Genomic DNA, 18,078 nt, shown 5'->3' on the forward strand with positions numbered 1-18,078 from the left:
TGTCATTTAACTAATGGGACAGGAAGATTATGGGACAAAATATCCCTCCTTGCCACCTACCGTGTATACTGTAATATTTGGACTCTGCCTCCCACGGGCTAGTTAAGAAAATGATAATTCCAGTTAGTCTCATTAATTATCCTTGGGGTGACCGGCCCGGCCCCACGGAAGTTTTCCACCGGTCACCAGGATAAATCGAGAAGCGCAGACTGCGACCAGTCTAGAAGCCCAGCATCCTTTGGTTGTGCCCCCCATTTGGAGGAAAAATTTCAGTAAATACGTCATAGTTGGGGAACGAATGACGGGTACCTGAGTGATAATCTGGATATCCTACTACGACACCATAGCCCTAGGAACACCCACGGGCTCGCTAAGGTGCCAGTGGATGGTGGTTTGGACATTGCACATCTAATATTTGGACTCAATTGTGTAAGTTATTTCTTTCATTTGGGTCAAAAAAAAAAAAAACAAAAAAAACAACTCTTGCAGATTCTTTTCCCACTGAGTAAAGAAATGACACCATAATTTTGAGTTGTTTATATGGCATAATCAAATTTCAGGTTCCAACGTTTAGTTGCTGGTTCATGAAATCTTTTAACTTTATTTCGAAAATATGGCAATATGTTTTCAGTTTTGGAAAAACTATGCCTCTGTATTTTTCTTTTTATGGAAGTGATTGCAGTTATTATTTTCTTTACTTTATTGCAGTTTGCAAAGGAGAATCCACTTGAGATGGACTATCCTATCATCAGGATTGAAGATGATGAAGATGTCACGGAAGAAGCTCTAGTCACTTCCTTAAGAAAGGCTATTAGCATTTTTTCTACTCACCAAGCACATGATGGACATTGGCCTGGGGATTTTGCAGGCCCAATGTTTTTGTTGCCGGGATTGGTATTTAAATTTGCTTGAATATTTTAATATGGAAAATTATAAAATATTGTGCCTTGAATATTTTAATATGACCCTTTTTCTAGATTATGCTTCTTCAATATTGTGCCTTGATTATTCTTATGAAGTTTTATTTTTCTGAAAACTTGACTCAGTCTATTGTTGGACAAGACTTGAATTTTGGCTCTAGATATGTCTTACTAGATAAGATACGCAATTTTATTATTCATATCAGGTGTCTACTAAATGTTTGCCTTTTGATTTGTGCAGATAATAACTTTACAAGTTACTGGAACTCTAAATACTGTTCTGACACCTGAACACCAGAAGGAGATCCGTCGTTATCTCTACAACCATCAGGTTTCGTATTCTTGACATTTTTTTTGATAAACTTGATCTAAATTCTTTGCTAAATTGTCATTTGTGTCTGCTTATGTGCTGCAGAACAGAGATGGAGGGTGGGGTTTGCATATTGAGGGTGGGAGTACTATGTTTGGTTCGACATTGACTTATGTTAGTTTAAGGTTGCTTGGGCAAGGACCTGATGATGGAGATGGGGCAATGGAAAAAGGGAGAAAATGGATCTTAGACCATGGAAGTGCAACTTGTACAACATCATGGGGAAAGATGTGGTTATCCGTAAGTAATAGTGACTTTCTTTTATATTAAAGCTTGATATCCATGTATTCCACAAGCCAAAGATAGTTACCTCACTAAACTAAGCATTTGTGGGGCGGTTACATTCAGTTATAGCCACATGCATTGCTTCCAATGGGGTTCCTGCCATGGAAACATTTGGTGATACTAATGAAACCTTATAGGATTTTTTTACCACTTTTCGTTCTAGTTGTTACTTATATCACATGTCCAAGAGAAGAGCTTTGACTCCTACGTACTGAATTTCATTCAGGTGCTTGGAGTGTTTGACTGGGCTGGTAACAACCCTTTACCACCAGAAATGTGGTTACTGCCATACTTTGTACCTATTCATCCAGGTATGCATTTGTTAGAGAACAATGAGTAGAATATCTAGTTCCAACTAAAAAGAGGATGTAAAAACAAAGATGATGTCTTAGATAAGCTGAATGGTAACTAGTAGAACATGAAAATTCTGTATTGTGGAGAATGTTGTCACAATCACTTACTGTCTGCTCTTGTAATAGTAAATAACAACATATATGAGGACTTTTGCTCATTAGACATGAACTTCAGATATGATTCTGAGCACAACTGAAACAATACTAAAACCTTTTCAATTCTCAAGACTTGTTTCGTAACTCTTCATACATTCGTGATAACATATACTATACAATTTTCTATTGCAGGCAATGTGCCTAATATATAGTTTTCGTTACAACATAAAACTTATTGGATAGAGGTAACTTTTATGCAACTTGGAAATTTAAAGACCAAATTTCTACATAGACAGTCTCACTATTCAAAAGTTGTGTAGGATACTTACTAGGGTTAAGATGAACTACACGATTACTAAAGTGGAGATTAGAGAAGGTTTCAATTTTTTTGTATGAAATTGCATTACTATGAGATGGTAATTTTATACATGGTGCAAATTTTTAGTATATATTTGAGAACTCCATTATCTCTCTATTAGGGTTGCCATTCCTTTATGAATTTTTAAGAACATCATTCCATGCGGTTTATTCCTCTACCTACTAGTTGTATTATTTAACTAATTCCATCATTCACAGATATCACCTGCAGAAATCTTTGACAAATAAAACATAAGTAGAATGTTCATTCTATTTTGAGAAACAAGTGTCAATTTCACTTCTCTACATGGAACGACAGACCTACTCTACTATGTCTATGCCTTTTTAGCTACGGATGGCATCATCATGCATTCCTCCCTCCATTTGGTTTGTTTGTTGTTCTACAAGGTAGGAATATCTAGATGCATCAGGTGGTTTGAGTACTGACATTTATAATTCAGCAAATAGTTTCTTTCAAACAAGCGGAAAAGAGATAACATCTAGGGAAGACATCATGTAAAATATAATCATGGCCATATGTATTCTTAGCATTTATGTATTAGAAAGTTTCATTTATATAAGCAATCTATGGTTTGAATGCGGAAAAAGTCCAATAGATGTGTTTAAGAGGATAATGACACATACTTAGGTGTTCAATAAGTACTCCAGTTAGGTAATGTGAGAAGCGTGATAAATATGCACATTAATAGAGGAAGAGGGAGACAAAGAAGACTTGGTTAACAACGATCAAAGTGGATAAAATTTATTTAAATATAGGTGATGATATACTAGGAGATTGAGCCCAATAGCATAGGAGGATTTATATAACTCACTCCATTTAGTGGAATAAAGACTAGACTATTGTTACTATCAAGTGGTTTAAATGACCTTTAGGATGCATCAAATAAGTATCTTTTAGATAAGTGCAAAGAAGAGATTGCATTAAGAGAAGGAATCTAGCAAGCTCTAATCATGGTTATATTTTTAGGCATTTAAATGTTAGTATGGTGCCTTTATACAATCAATTTTCATTTCCAAACTATAAATCTGAATGGTACAACAAAGCTCTGAACTTTATCAAATAATTTTGTTTTATAGGACGAATGTGGTGCCATTGCCGGATGGTTTACTTGCCCATGTCATATATATACGGGAAAAGATTTACTGGCCCAATTACACCAATAATCTTATCACTAAGAAATGAGCTATTCCATTGCCCATATGACCAAATAGATTGGAATCATGCTCGTAATGAATGTGCAAAGGTGTGCAATTCCTCTACTCCTTATTCTCCTAGTTCTGACTAATTGGATGTACTATTATCATGCATGTCATTGCATCTTTTTCCTATCTTATTACAGTGCCTATAGTGTACCTAAATGTGTCTTACATTAACAAATAGTTCTATGGTTGTGCGATTCTTATCATAAGTACATCTAGTCCAAATAAATGTTGATGGGAAGAGATACAGTGAATTTTAGATTACTATCAGTAGAAATGAGATGCTAGCTAGACTGTCTATTAGTAATGAACCAAACGTTAAGTTCTACAATTAGCCCCTCATGCAAGTTGACTGTATCATAGTGCGTAATACAGAAGAGGTTGCTTTTATGCATTATTTTGTAGCATGGGCATATAAGATCTATAATGATTCCCTTGTGAATGTGCATGCTGACTTCTAGCATTATAATACAAACAGGGTCTCTTTTATGCAATATTTTGTAGCATGGGGATATGAACACATTTCATACTTTTTCATGACCTAAACTGCATTTCTTGATATTTATGTGTGATGACATCCTGAACTCGTATTGGATGAAGGGTTTTTTATTTAGCGCTCCATTTTGAAGCATACATTATCTTCATGTATATTATGGTGCTAGCATATTTATGATTGTCTAAGTGCCAATTGGTCTTTGATCGAAGATATGTGCTGAGAATGCTTGTTAGTTTATTATCTCAACATATGTCCTTACTCCTCCCATTGTCTAGGTAGATTTCTTTGGGAGTAATTTAGGATCCTCTCAACCAAGTATCTTTAACTTCCAACTTCTTATCCAAGCATCCCTGAGATTCCTAGCATAAAATTGGTTCATGGATACTTAAATAATGATGGATGCCTTACCCACATGAAATGTTGTACTTTTTGTTCTCTATAATTTCTTTCTTCAAAGCTGTTAAATGAGTGATTTATTGAATTGGATCATCCTCTATTTCTCTGTTGATTTCAAGAGCAATTGGTTTTTTCGTCTAGTTGTAAATCTCAAGAACTTGGAATCATTGACTTAAATGTCCATAGGCTTGCTCCTCTCATGATGGTGGTAGCTTTTATTTTACTGTCTCTTCTCTCCATAGGATTTAATTGCTTCATCATCTACCTCTTGTCAACTCCTTACCCTCAATGGGATACTCCTGAAATCTATCGCCCCACTCACTAGTCATTTTTTTATTGCTTTGGTTATTTATCTCCTAATAGATCAGAGGTAATTGTATCCCCATTTTCCCTCCATAAATAACTAGAAGGTAATCCTGTCTACCTTTTCATCCTCAAATTTCTTAAGCACAAAGTGCATTTACCAAACAACAACAACAACAACTAAGTCTTATCCCATTAGATAGGATCAACTACAAAGTATATTAATTTACCAGAAAATCCTGCTAATGCTTAAATAAATGAATTAAATAACTTTGTAATTGGTGACTATAATTAGTTGTGATGCTTATTAATGAGTATATACTAAATGCTCATTATTTTGTGGCTTGGTGATGTATGTTTCAGGAAGATTTATACTATCCACATCCATTTATACAAGACATGGTTTGGGCATTCCTTCATAAAATTGCTGAACCTATTTTAATGCGTTGGCCTTGTAGCAAGTTGAGAGAGAAGGCTATTAATACTGCTATCCAGCATATTCATTATGAAGATGAGAATACTAGATATATTTGCCTTGGACCAGTTAGTAAGGTAAGTCAAAAGAACATTTTGCAGAAGTTGATTACTGTTAATTTTTATAGCAAACAATAGGATTCTTTTACTGTCAAAAGAACTTGCAGATTTCATTGCAAATCTGCGACGAAAATTAATTTGTCACAAAGTTTTATGATTTTAAATCTATGACGAAAATATATTTTTGTCGTAAATTTGCGATGAATTATTTGTCGCTCAATCATGCAAAGAATAGAAATTCAGTGAACTTCAAATCTGCACCGAAAATCTATTTTCATCGTAAATTCTGGGATAAAAGCATGTTTTCATCCCAGAATTTTGATACACAATAACATTTTGCGATTAAAAAATTCATCACCAAATTCATAGCAAAACACAATATTTTTAATGATATTGCCACCATGTATACATACAAATTAATAGTAGTGTAATAAAGGACCTAAATGGAAAAAATTGCTTTTCATTGTATTTTTCCTTTCATAACTACATGATGTAGTGTTTTCATAGTCAACAAATGAATTATCGACTAAATGTGAAGAACTTGAGGCTATTTAGTGTTGCAAAACCAATGCAATTGTTACTCTATGCAATAATGAATTCTATTAATCATGTAGGAGTTCAAAACTTGTTGTAACAATTTTGCAAAAAAAAAAATGGAATGATTTGAACGTCTTCATAAAGCCAAACTGATAGTGTTGAAGCCATTGCATCTTGCAACTCAATTGAGTCTAGTGAGCACAATGGAAAGATTTGACAAACATGCAAATCAATCTACATATGCTGTAGTAGATTTGAAAAAAATTGCTACAATGTGAAGCAGTTTTTTCCCAAAAATTTTCCATGTTGTAGTAGATATTTACTAAAATCTGCAACGCTATCACAAGATGCACATTCAGTTGATTGACCTATCAATGTAACATTATGTTACTAGAAACTTTTATAGATAGTTACAGTCATCTCTCAACATGCTAAGGATAAACATTCAGTGTTGTCAAACAATGTTACATTGTGTTAGGAACTTTTTAGAATGCTCAGAAGGGGTAAATAGCAACTGACCTACAAATTAAAACTTTACCTTTTCTAATGCCTCAACATGGTCACACAGATAATATTGTATACTAGTCAATGCAATATGATTCAGAACCCTTATTCTTACACCACGGGCAAGTGACACCAAGTGGATTCTTGGTGTCATTTGGTGGAACATCAATGAAAGTGTTCTTCTATTGTTCTAGAAACAATAAAATAACAGTGAATTCCACGTCTTATATATAACAAGAAACAATCAATAGGAATACAAGTCCAAAGTAGAAGCAATACCTCACATTCTGGCAGTTTCGCTCTCATCTTCTTGGTGCAGCATGAAACTGTAGGACCGTTGGGCCGGCTAGGAGGGAGTTGTTGGATATCCTGCTAACACAAAAAGGAAAACAAACCCTCCTCGAACTCTTTAGGCTAACACTTGCATAAATAAACTAAGCAGTAAATTAAAAGCATAAAGAAAAAGCAAGGCACAAAAGATTTACTTGGTTACAACCGATGTGGTTGTTAATCCAAGGAAGATTAAGCTCAATAAAACTCCTTCTGGCGGAGAAGCCTCGTACAGCGTTGAAGTGCAGAAAACAGAAGCTTAGACTAAAAGAGAGTGTGCAAGCACTGGATTTACAATCAGTGAGTTCTGTTTAAGCTTCTGGACCAAGGCTATATTTATAGTCTTGGTCCGGGCGCCTGGAAGGGTTCCGGCGCCTGGAAGGATAAATTTTATCCCCAACGATCGGATCGAGTCAAACTCGATCCTGTTGAAAGTCCATTCCGGCGCCGGATGGTTCCGGCGCCGGACACTCCGGCGCCGGATAGTTCCGGCGCCGGGCCAAAAGTCAACCAGTTGACTTTTGGTCCGTGCTCTCTTCTCCGGTTCAGCCTCGGTTCGGGTCTTCCGCTTCGGCTCCGCTTGGGTGATCTCGACATCCGGAATAGGGCTCACCGAACCCATCTTCCGGTCTTCTCGAGCGTGCTTCCTCCGGCTTCTCGTCCCTCGGAATTACCGCTCGCTTCTTTCGTACTCATCCGCAGACTTTGTCCCTCGGTCGCACCCGTGCCGACCTTCTCGCTGCGTCTCTTGCGTCCCGAGCAATCTTCCGCTCCGACTTTCGTACCTCGGAACCACCCCGCACTTCCTTCTCGTCCGGTGTACTCTTCCGACACCTCGTCCCTCGGACGCATCCCTTCTCGCTAGTTTCCGCTCGAGTACCTGTGCTCCTAAGCTCCTGCACACTTAGACACAAGGTTAGAAACAACGCAGGACCTAACTTAACTTGTTGATCACACCAAAACAACCTTGGGGTTCCAACAATCTCCCCCTTTTTGGTGTGATCAACCCAAGTTAAGCTAGGGTCAACAATAGATATGAAATTAAACAGTTTATTGCAATAACATGCAACATGATAGAAAAAATTAAATTTCAAACATTCCAATTTTAATTTTCAATGTTTTCTACCTCCCCCTAGACTTATACTTTCCCTTCTCCCCCTTTGATCACAATAAAAATGGGTACAAACGAAATCTAAGGGTTGACATTAAAAAAATTTTGAAACTATATTTCAATAATTTTCAGGAAATATTTCTAAGTCAAGACAAATTTCTAAGTCATTCGACATCAAGATTAAGAAGTTTCTAAACAGAAAGCTTTATGCAAGAAAATTTCAGAGAATTAATAACATAAAGAGAAATTTTCTATGCATTTATTTATTTATATAGTTTATGCTTTAATCAGAAGGTTTAAATTTTCATTTTAATTTATCAGAAATTCTTAAGTCACACTTTTTCAGATTTAAAGCAACAAATATTAAACATGCAACAATTTGTATCATGTTAATTTATATTATTTTTTGAATTTCAAGTTCACAAAAATATTTCGATAGCATAGATTCTAACTTGATAAAAATTTTCGACGCTATAAAAAATTCTTTCGATAATGTGCAAAATTCGTTTGAAAGAATATTTTGTAATTTGCAAGAATTTTTTAATAAAAATTCTAATTTGCAGGAATTTATTAATAATAGATTTCTTAATCCGAAACACTTTTTCGATGACTCATTTTCTGAATTGCAAAACTCTTTCGAGAAAGTAATTTGTAATTCGAAAAAATATTCGAAGAAAGTTTTTGACATCATTTCTAATTTGCATAATTCTTTCGAAAAAATATTTTGCAATTTACAAAAGTTTTTCGACGAGATTTCTAACTTGCAAAATTCTTTTAATAATAATTTGCAAGGCAAGTTTGACAATTGATTTTCTAATTCGAAAAATTCTTTCGATGATTCAATTTCTGATTCGAAAGACTCTTCAGGCAATTTTTCGATTGAATCATTTAATTGATGAGGTTCAATCCATACCGACTTACCTTTTCGGTAGTTGATTCTCCCCCGTCGAGTTGCTTTTATCCGAAGATTCTCCCCTTCATCACTCTCGGGATGTACTTCGGCTGTTGCATCTCGGTAATTTCTTCCATCTCGGATTCTGCTGACGGCTCGATGTCTATCGAGTGGACGGCTTCAATTGGTTCTTCGTAAAGTTTTAAGAACTTTTCCCAAAGTTCTTATTTGCCAACTCTATCGAAATCTTTGTTTGGTATTGCGGTTAGAATGTGAAACTCTGCCCGACCGTTTGCCATTGACGCGTCACGTTGCTTCTAGTTCCATAGGCGTAGATCGAGTTCTTCTCCATTCGTTGTCTTTGGTGCTTCATAACCTGTTTTCATTATTAGTGAAATACCAATATCAGAGTTAAGAAATACCATCATTTGTTGCTTCCAAGACGCAAGCTCCCCCTCGAATGCTGGTGGGTAGTCGCTAGCTCCGGCCATTGTTTTGTTGCTTCAGACGGCGGTTAGCCCTTCTGAGGCGTACTCGGCTCTGGTACCACTTGTAGGACCGTTGGGCCGGCTAGGAGGGGGTTGTTGGATATCCTGCTAACACAAAAAGGAAAACAAACCCTCCTCGAACTCTTTAGGCTAACACTTGCATAAATAAACTAAGCAGTAAATTAAAAGCATAAAGAAAAAGCGAGGCACAAAAGATTTAATTGGTTACAACCGATGTGGTTGTTAATTCAAGGAAGATTAAGCTCAATAAAACTCCTTCTGGCGGAGAAGCCTCGTACAGCGTTGAAGTGCAGAAAACAGAAGCTTAGACTAAAAGAGAGTGTGCAAGCACTGGATTTACAATCAGTGAGTTCGTTAAGCTTCCGGACCAAGGCTATATTTATAGTCTTGGTCCGGGCGCGTTCCGGCGCCTGGGAGTAAATTTTATGATCGGATCGAGTCAAACTCGATCCTGTTGAAAGTCCATTCCGGCGCCGGATGGTTCCGGCCTCGGACGACTCGGCGCCCGGATAGTTCCGGCGCCGGGCAAAAGTCAACCCAGTTGACTTTTGGTCCGTGCTCTCTTCTCTTCGGGTCTTCCGCTTCGGCTCCGCTTGCTTGGGTGATCTCGACATCGGAATAGGGCTCACCCAAACCCATCTTCCGGTCTTCTCGAGCGTGCTTCCTCCCTTTCGTCCCTCGGAATTACCGTGTCCCTTCTCGTCCCACTCATCCATGAACTTGTCCCTCGGTGCACCCCTGACCTTCGCGTCTCTTGCGTCCGAGCAATCTTCCGCTCCGACTTTCGTACCTCGGAACCACCGCGCACTTCCTTCTCGTCCGGTGTACTCTTCCGCAAAGACTGTCCCTCGGACGCAAAGTCCTTCTCGCTGCGTCTTCCGCTCGAGTACTGTGCTCCTAAGCTCCTGCACACTCAGACACAGGTTAGAAACACAGGACCTAACTTAACTTGTTGATCACACCAAAACAACCTTGGGGTTCCAACAATCTCCCCTTTTGGTGTGATCAACCCAAGTTAAGTTAGGGTCAACAATAGATATAAAATTAAACTAACTTTTTGCAATTAATGCAACACGATAGAAAAAATTAAATTTCAAACATTCCAAATTTTAATTTTCAATGTTTTCTACCTCCCCCTAGACTTATACTTTCCCTTCTCCCCCTTTGATCACAATAAAAATGGGGTACAAACGAAATCTAAGGGTTGACATTAAAAAAAATTTTGAAACTATATTTCAATAATTTTCAGGGAAATATTTCTAAGTCAAGACAAATTTCTAAGTCATTCGACATCAAGATTAAGAAGTTTCTAAACAGAAAGCTTTATGCAAGAAAATTTCAGAGAATTAATAACATAAAGAGAAATTTTCTATGCATTTATTTATTTATATAGTTTATGCTTTAATCAGAAGGTTTAAATTTTCATTTTAATTTATCAGAAATTCTTAAGTCACACTTTTTCAGATTTAAAGCAACAAATATTAAACATGCAACAATTTGTATCATGTTAATTTATATTATTTTTTGAATTTCAAGTTCACAAAAATATTTCGATAGCATAGATTCTAACTTGATAAAAATTTTCGACGCTATAAAAAATTCTTTCGATAATGTGCAAAATTCGTTTGAAAGAATATTTTGTAATTTGCAAGAATTTTTTAATAAAAATTCTAATTTGCAGGAATTTATTAATAATAGATTTCTTAATCCGAAACACTTTTCGATGACTCATTTTCTGAATTGCAAAACTCTTTCGAGAAAGTAATTTGTAATTCGAAAAAATATTCGAAGAAAGTTTTTGACATCATTTCTAATTTGCATAATTCTTTCGAAAAAATATTTTACAATTTACAAAAGTTTTTCGACGAGATTTCTAACTTGCAAAATTCTTTTAATAATAATTTGCAAGGCAAGTTTGACAATTGATTTTCTAATTCGAAAAATTCTTTCGATGATTCAATTTCTGATTCGAAAGACTCTTCAGGCAATTTTTCGATTGAATCATTTAATTGATCAAAGGTTCGAATCCATACCTGACTTACCTTTTCGGTAGTTGATTCTCCCCCTGTCGAGTTTTTATCCGAAGATTCTCCCCCTTCATCACTCTCGGGATGTACTTCGGCTGTTCTGTCTCGGTAATTTCTTCCATCTCGGTTTCTGATGACGGCTCGATCAAAGTCGGATTCGGCTTCAGTTGGTTCTTCGTAAAGTTTTAAGAACTTTTCCCAAAGTTCTTTTCACTGTTGTATTCGCCAACTCTATCGAAATCTTTGTTTGGTATTGCGGTTAGAATGTGAAACTCTGCCCGATTGACGCGTCACGTTGCTTCTAGTTCCATAGGCGTAGATCGAGTTCTTCTCCATTCGTTGTCTTTGGTGCTTCATAACTTTTTCATTATTAGTGAAATACGATATCGAGTTAAAAATACCATCATTTGTTGCTTCCAAGACGCAAGCTCCCCTCGAATCTTTGGTGGGTAATCGCTAGCTCGGCCATTGTTTTGTTGCTTCAGACGACACTTAACTCTGGTACCACTTGTAGGACCGTTGGGCCAGGAGGGTTGTTGGATATCCTGCTAACACAAAGGAAAACAAACCCTCCTCGAACTCTTTAGGCTAACACTTGCATAAATAAACTAGCAGAAATTAAAAGCATAAAGAAAAGCGAGGCACAAAAGATTTAATTGGTTACAACCGATGTGGTTGTTAATTCGAGGAAGATTAAGCTCAATAAAACTCCTTCGGCGGAGAAGCCTCATACAATAGAAAACATAAGCTTAGACTAAAAGAGAGTGTGCAAGCACTGGATTTACAATCGCTTGTCTGTTAAGCTTCCGGACCAAGGCTATATTTATAGTCTTGGTCCGGGCCTGGAAGGGTTCCGGCGCCTGGGGATAAATTTTATCCCCAGGTCGGATCGAGTCAAACTTCGATCCTGTTGAAAGTCCATTCCGGCGCCGGATGGTTCGGCGCCGGACGACTCCGGCGCCCGGATAGTTCCGGCGCCGGATAGTTCGGCGCCGAGCCAAAAGTCAACCAGTTGACTTTTGGGCGTCTCTCTTCTGGTTCACCGCCTGCGTCGGGTCTTTCTCGGCTCCGCTTGCTTGGGTGATCTCGACATCCGAAAGGGCTCACCCGAACCCATCTTCCGGTCTTCTCGAGCGTGCTTCGGCTTCTCGTCCCTCGGAATTACGCGTGTCCTTCTCGTCCACCAGTACTCATCCGCAGACTTTGTCCCTCGGTCGCACCCGTGCCGACCTTCGGCTAGCTGCGTCTCTTGCTCCCGATCTTCCGCTCCGACTTCAGTCCCTCGGAACCACCGCACTTCCTTCTCGTCCGGTGTACTCTTCCGCAAGACCTCGCCTCTGTGCCATCTTTCTCGCTAATTGCGTCTTCCGCTCGAGTACATGCTCTAAGCTCCTGCACACTTAGACCAAGGTTAAACACGCAGGACTAACTTAACTTGTTGATCACACCAAAACAACCTTGGGGTTCCAACAATCTCCCCCTTTTTGGTGTGATCAACCCAAGTTAAGCTAGGGTCAACAATAGATATGAAATTAAACAGTTTATTGCAATAACATGCAACATGATAGAAAAAAATTAAATTTCAAACATTCCAAATTTTAATTTTCAATGTTTTCTACCTCCCCCTAGACTTATACTTTCCCTTCTCCCCCTTTGATCACAATAAAAATGGGGTACAAACGAAATCTAAGGGTTGACATTAAAAAAAATTTTGAAACTATATTTCAATAATTTTCAGGGAAATATTTCTAAGTCAAGACAAATTTCTAAGTCATTCGACATCAAGATTAAGAAGTTTCTAAACAGAAAGCTTTATGCAAGAAAATTTCAGAGAATTAATAACATAAAGAGAAATTTTCTATGCATTTATTTATTTATATAGTTTATGCTTTAATCAGAAGGTTTAAATTTTCATTTTAATTTATCAGAAATTCTTAAGTCACACTTTTTCAGATTTAAAGCAACAAATATTAAACATGCAACAATTTGTATCATGTTAATTTATATTATTTTTTGAATTTCAAGTTCACAAAAATATTTCGATAGCATAGATTCTAACTTGATAAAAATTTTCGACGCTATAAAAAATTCTTTCGATAATGTGCAAAATTCGTTTGAAAGAATATTTTGTAATTTGCAAGAATTTTTAATAAAAATTCTAATTTGCAGGAATTTATTAATAATAGATTTCTTAATCCGAAACACTTTTTCGATGACTCATTTTCTGAATTGCAAAACTCTTTCGAGAAAGTAATTTGTAATTCGAAAAAATATTCGAAGAAAGTTTTTGACATCATTTCTAATTTGCATAATTCTTTCGAAAAAATATTTTGCAATTTACAAAAGTTTTTCGACAAAATTTCTAACTTGCAAAATTCTTTTAATAATAATTTGCAAGGCAAGTTTGACAATTGATTTTCTAATTCGAAAAATTCTTTCGATGATTCAATTTCTGATTCGAAAGACTCTTCAGGCAATTTTTCGATTGAATCATTTAATTGATCAAAGGTTCGAATCCATACCTGACTTACCTTTTCGGTAGTTGATTCTCCCCCTGTCGAGTTGCTTTTATCCGAAGATTCTCCCCCTTCATCACTCTCGGGATGTACTTCGGCTGTTGGGGCTGTCTCGGTAATTTCTTCCATCTCAGACTGTTCTGTCGGCAGCTCGGTGTCTATCAAAGAGTCGGATTCGGCTTCAGTTGGTTCTTCGTAAAGTTTTAAGAACTTTTCCCAAAGTTCTTTTGCGCTGTTGTATTCGCCAACTCTATCGAAATCTTTGTTTGGTATTGCGGTTAGAATGTGAAACTCTGCCCGACCGTTTGCCATTGACGCGTCACGTTGCTTCTAGTTCCATAGGCGTAGATCGAGTTCTTCTCCATTCGTTGTCTTTGGTGCTTCATAACCTGTTTTCATTATTAGTGAAATACCAATATCAGAGTTAAGAAATACCATCATTTGTTGCTTCCAAGACGCAAGCTCCCCCTCGAATGCTGGTGGGTAGTCGCTAGTTTGTGGAGAGCATCACCGAGTGCGGTATGTAGGACCGTTGGGCCGGCTAGGAGGGGTTGTTGGATATCCTGCTAACACAAAAGGAAAACAAACCCTCCTCGAACTCTTTAGGCTAACACTTGCATCAATAAACTAAGCAGCAAATTAAAAGCATAAAGAACACGCGAGGCAAAAAAGATTTAATTGGTTACAACCGATGTGGTTGTTAATTAAAGGAAGATTAAGCTCAATAAAACTCCTTCAGGCGGAGAAGCCTCGTGTGCAGAAAACAGAAGCTTAGACTAAAGAGAGTGTGCAAGCACTGGATTTACAATCGGTGAGTTCATTTGCTTGGACCAAGGCTATATTTATAGTCTTGGTCGGGCGCCTGAAGGGTTCGGGCACCTGGGGATAAATTTTATCCCCATCGGTCGGATCGAGTCAAACTCGATCTGTTGAAAGTCCATTCCGGCGCAGGATGGTTCCAGCGCCGGACGGGCGCCGGATAGTTCGGCGCCGGGCAAGTCAACCAGTTGACTTTTGGTCCGTGCTCTCTTCTCTGGTTCAGCTCGCCTCTGGCTCTTTCGCTGCTCCGCTTGCTTGGGTGATCTCGGAATAGGGCTCACCCAACCCATCTTCCGGTCTTCTCGGGCGTGCTTCCGGCTTTCGTCCCTCGGAATTACCGCGTGTCCCTTCTCGTCCACCGGCGTACTCAGACTTCGTCCCTCGGTCGCACCCGTGCCGACCGTTGGTTGCGTCTCTTGCTCCCGAGCGATCTTCCGCTCGACTTCCAGTGCCTCGGAACCACCGCACTTCCTTCTCGTCGGTGTACTCTTCCAAGACACCTCGTCCCTCGGACGCAGCGAGCCCTTCTAGCTGCCTCTTCCGCTCGAGTACCTGTGCTCCTAAGCTCCTGCACACTTAGACACAAGGTTAGAAACAACGCAGGACCTAACTTAACTTGTTGATCACACCAAAACAACCTTGGGGTTCCAACAGAAACTACCAATAGGATTAGGGAGACCCAAAGGCTCAGGTGACTCACACACATAGGTCGAGAATCAATTGCTGATATTCAGAGGTTCTGAAGCACATCAAAAATCACAAACGTGAGACTACTCTATCCAACAAAAGTATCAAATCAAAGGGAAAGTAGAACTCACGGGACGACAAGGAGAAAGAAAAACACTGATCTTTCAAGCCTTAAGCAGAAGAAGGATCAGGAAGTATCTAATCCTGAATTCGACCCTGAATTATAAATATTAATTATAATAGTTTTATTTATAAATATTAATTTTATTTTAAATATATCTTTATTCAACTATTATTGGTTAATTTTAATCTAAACTACTATAATGTATATAATAATCTTAATTATTGATAAATTTATAAATATAAATTTTAAATAAAGTTAATATAATAATATCAAGTTAATTAAAAAAATCACAAAATGACATGTTTTTGGGTTGGTATTGATTGTAGAACTTACTTATTTCTATTATTATTTTAATAACATGTTTTTTTAATGTTTTTATATTGTTCCTAATAAAAAAATAGTTTGAACTCCAAGTTTAAAGTGTGTTCATTTAATTCTCCGCATTATATCTATACATTCAAACATCAATTTTACCTATTATATTGAGATAAATGAATTTTTGAACACGAATTAGATTTTTCGGACATATTAGTATTCAAAAATTATTAATCTCAATATATTGAGTCAAATTGATATTTGAAGACATGAATATAACTAGAGTAATTTATAGAAATTAGTTTAATGTATTTTTGAGTTCTTTAAATCGATGAATCGGCTTTGGACTTTTTTTTTTTGTGAAAACATGCCCATTTTGTGACGAATCCATTGATTCATCACCAATTTACGACGAATCCATAGATTCATTGTAGAATGGGCATTTTTTTAAAAAAAAAACAAATATGTCCAAAGTAGATTGATGGACCTAGAGAGCTCAGCATTCGTTGCATAATGGGCATTTTTTTAAAAAAGGAAAATATATCTGAAGTTGGTTGATGGATTTAAACAGTTTAGAATGACATGAAACTAGTTCTATATGTTCGTCTAATTCTCCAGATTATATCCATACCTTAAAATATAAATTTTACCTAATATATTGAGAGCAATAATTTTTTAACATCAAAATAACTCTAACATGTTCAATCAATAACTCTTTTTAGGATTTTAACTAAGGCATCCATCGTTTAAAGCCCATATATTGACTTAGACATAAAAAAATATATTAGGTCAAATTGATTTGTAAAGACATGGATATAATTAGAAGAATTAGAGAAACATATAAGAACTGATTTCATATCATTTTGAGTTCCCTAGGTTAATCAACCAACTTCAGACATATTTATTTTTATTTTTTAAAAAATGCCCATTTGCAACAAATTCATAGATTCATCGGCAAATCTGTGATGAATCCATGGATTCATCGCAAAATGAGCATCTTTTTTTTTAAAAAAAATGTCTAAAGTAGTTTGATGGATCTACAAAACTCGGAATGATATGAAACAAATTTGTATATGTTCATCTAATTCTCTTGATTATATCCATACCTTCAAATATCAATTTTACATAATATATTGAGATCAGTGAAATTTTATCATGAATTAGATTTTTCAGACATATTCGTTTTCAAACAATCACCGATCTCAATATATATGGTCAAGTTGATATTTGAAGGCATAGATATAATCAAGAGAATTAGAAGAACATATAAAAACTGGTTTCATATCATTCTTAGCTCTGTAGATCCATCAAACGACTTCAGACATATTTATTTTTTTTTATCAAAAAAGTGCTCATTCTGCGACGAATCCACGGATTCATCACAGATTTGGGGATGAATCCATGGATTTATCGTAGAATGATCATTTTTATAAAAAAATAAAAATAAAAATAAAAATATCCAATGCTAGTTCATAGATCTAGAGAGTTCAGAATGATATGAAATCAGCTCATACATGTCCGTCTAATTTTCTTGATTATATCTATGTTTTCAAACATTAATTTTACCTAATATATTGAATCAGTGAATTTTTGAACATGAATTATATTTTTTAGACACATTTATATTTAAAAATCATTGATCTAATTAATATATGAGTCAAATTGATATTTAAAGGCATGAATATAATCAAAAGAACTAGAGGAATACATAGAAACTGGTTTTATATTATTTGAAGCTTTCTAGGTCTGTCAATTGGCTTTAAATATTTTTTTAAAAAAAAATGCTCATTTTGCGACAAATCTATGGATTTGTTGTAGAATGACATTTTTTCAAAAAGAAAATGTCTGAAGCCGATTGATGGATCTAGAGAGCTCATAATGATATGAAACTAGTTCTTATGTGTTCCTCTAATTCTCCTGATTATATACTTTCAAACATCAATTTTACTTAATATATTGAGATCAATGAATTGTTAAACATGAATTAATTTTTCGGACACATGGAAGCTGGTTTTATGTTATTCCAAACTCCTAGGAACATGATTTTTTGAACATGAACTAGAGGAATACATAGGAATTGGTTTCATATTATTCCGAGCTCTCTAGGTCAATTAACCAGCTTCTGACATTTTTTTTTTGAAAAATCCTCATTCTCTGACAAATGCAAAAAAATATGTCTGAAATCGATTGATGAACATAGAGAACTCAATATGATATGAAACCAGTTCTTATATGCTTGTTTAATTCTTCTAATTATATCCATGTTTTTAAACATCAATTGTACCTAATATATTGAGATTAGTGAATTTTTAAACATGAATTAGATTTTTTAGATACATTCATGTTAAAAAAAATCATTGATCTTAATATTTCTAG

At 36.2% G+C, this 18,078-nt stretch overlaps 1 protein-coding gene across 3 annotated transcripts in view; it reads left to right on the top strand.

Annotated features, from left to right (window-relative positions):
* The window catches only part of LOC122020213 (cycloartenol synthase-like), a 46,252-nt gene that overhangs the window by 22,391 nt on the left and 5,783 nt on the right, over nt 1-18,078 (top strand). For all 3 annotated transcript variants that reach the window (XM_042578032.1, XM_042578033.1, XM_042578034.1), the window contains 6 exons: nt 709-894; nt 1,162-1,251; nt 1,336-1,530; nt 1,802-1,886; nt 3,480-3,646; nt 5,161-5,349. In XM_042578032.1, coding sequence (XP_042433966.1) covers nt 709-894; nt 1,162-1,251; nt 1,336-1,530; nt 1,802-1,886; nt 3,480-3,646; nt 5,161-5,349 — 912 coding nt within the window. The remainder of the gene's footprint in view (nt 1-708; nt 895-1,161; nt 1,252-1,335; nt 1,531-1,801; nt 1,887-3,479; nt 3,647-5,160; nt 5,350-18,078) is intronic.

Source organism: Zingiber officinale, chromosome 9A (assembly GCF_018446385.1).
Source record: "Zingiber officinale cultivar Zhangliang chromosome 9A, Zo_v1.1, whole genome shotgun sequence".
Taxonomy (NCBI): domain Eukaryota; kingdom Viridiplantae; phylum Streptophyta; class Magnoliopsida; order Zingiberales; family Zingiberaceae; genus Zingiber; species Zingiber officinale.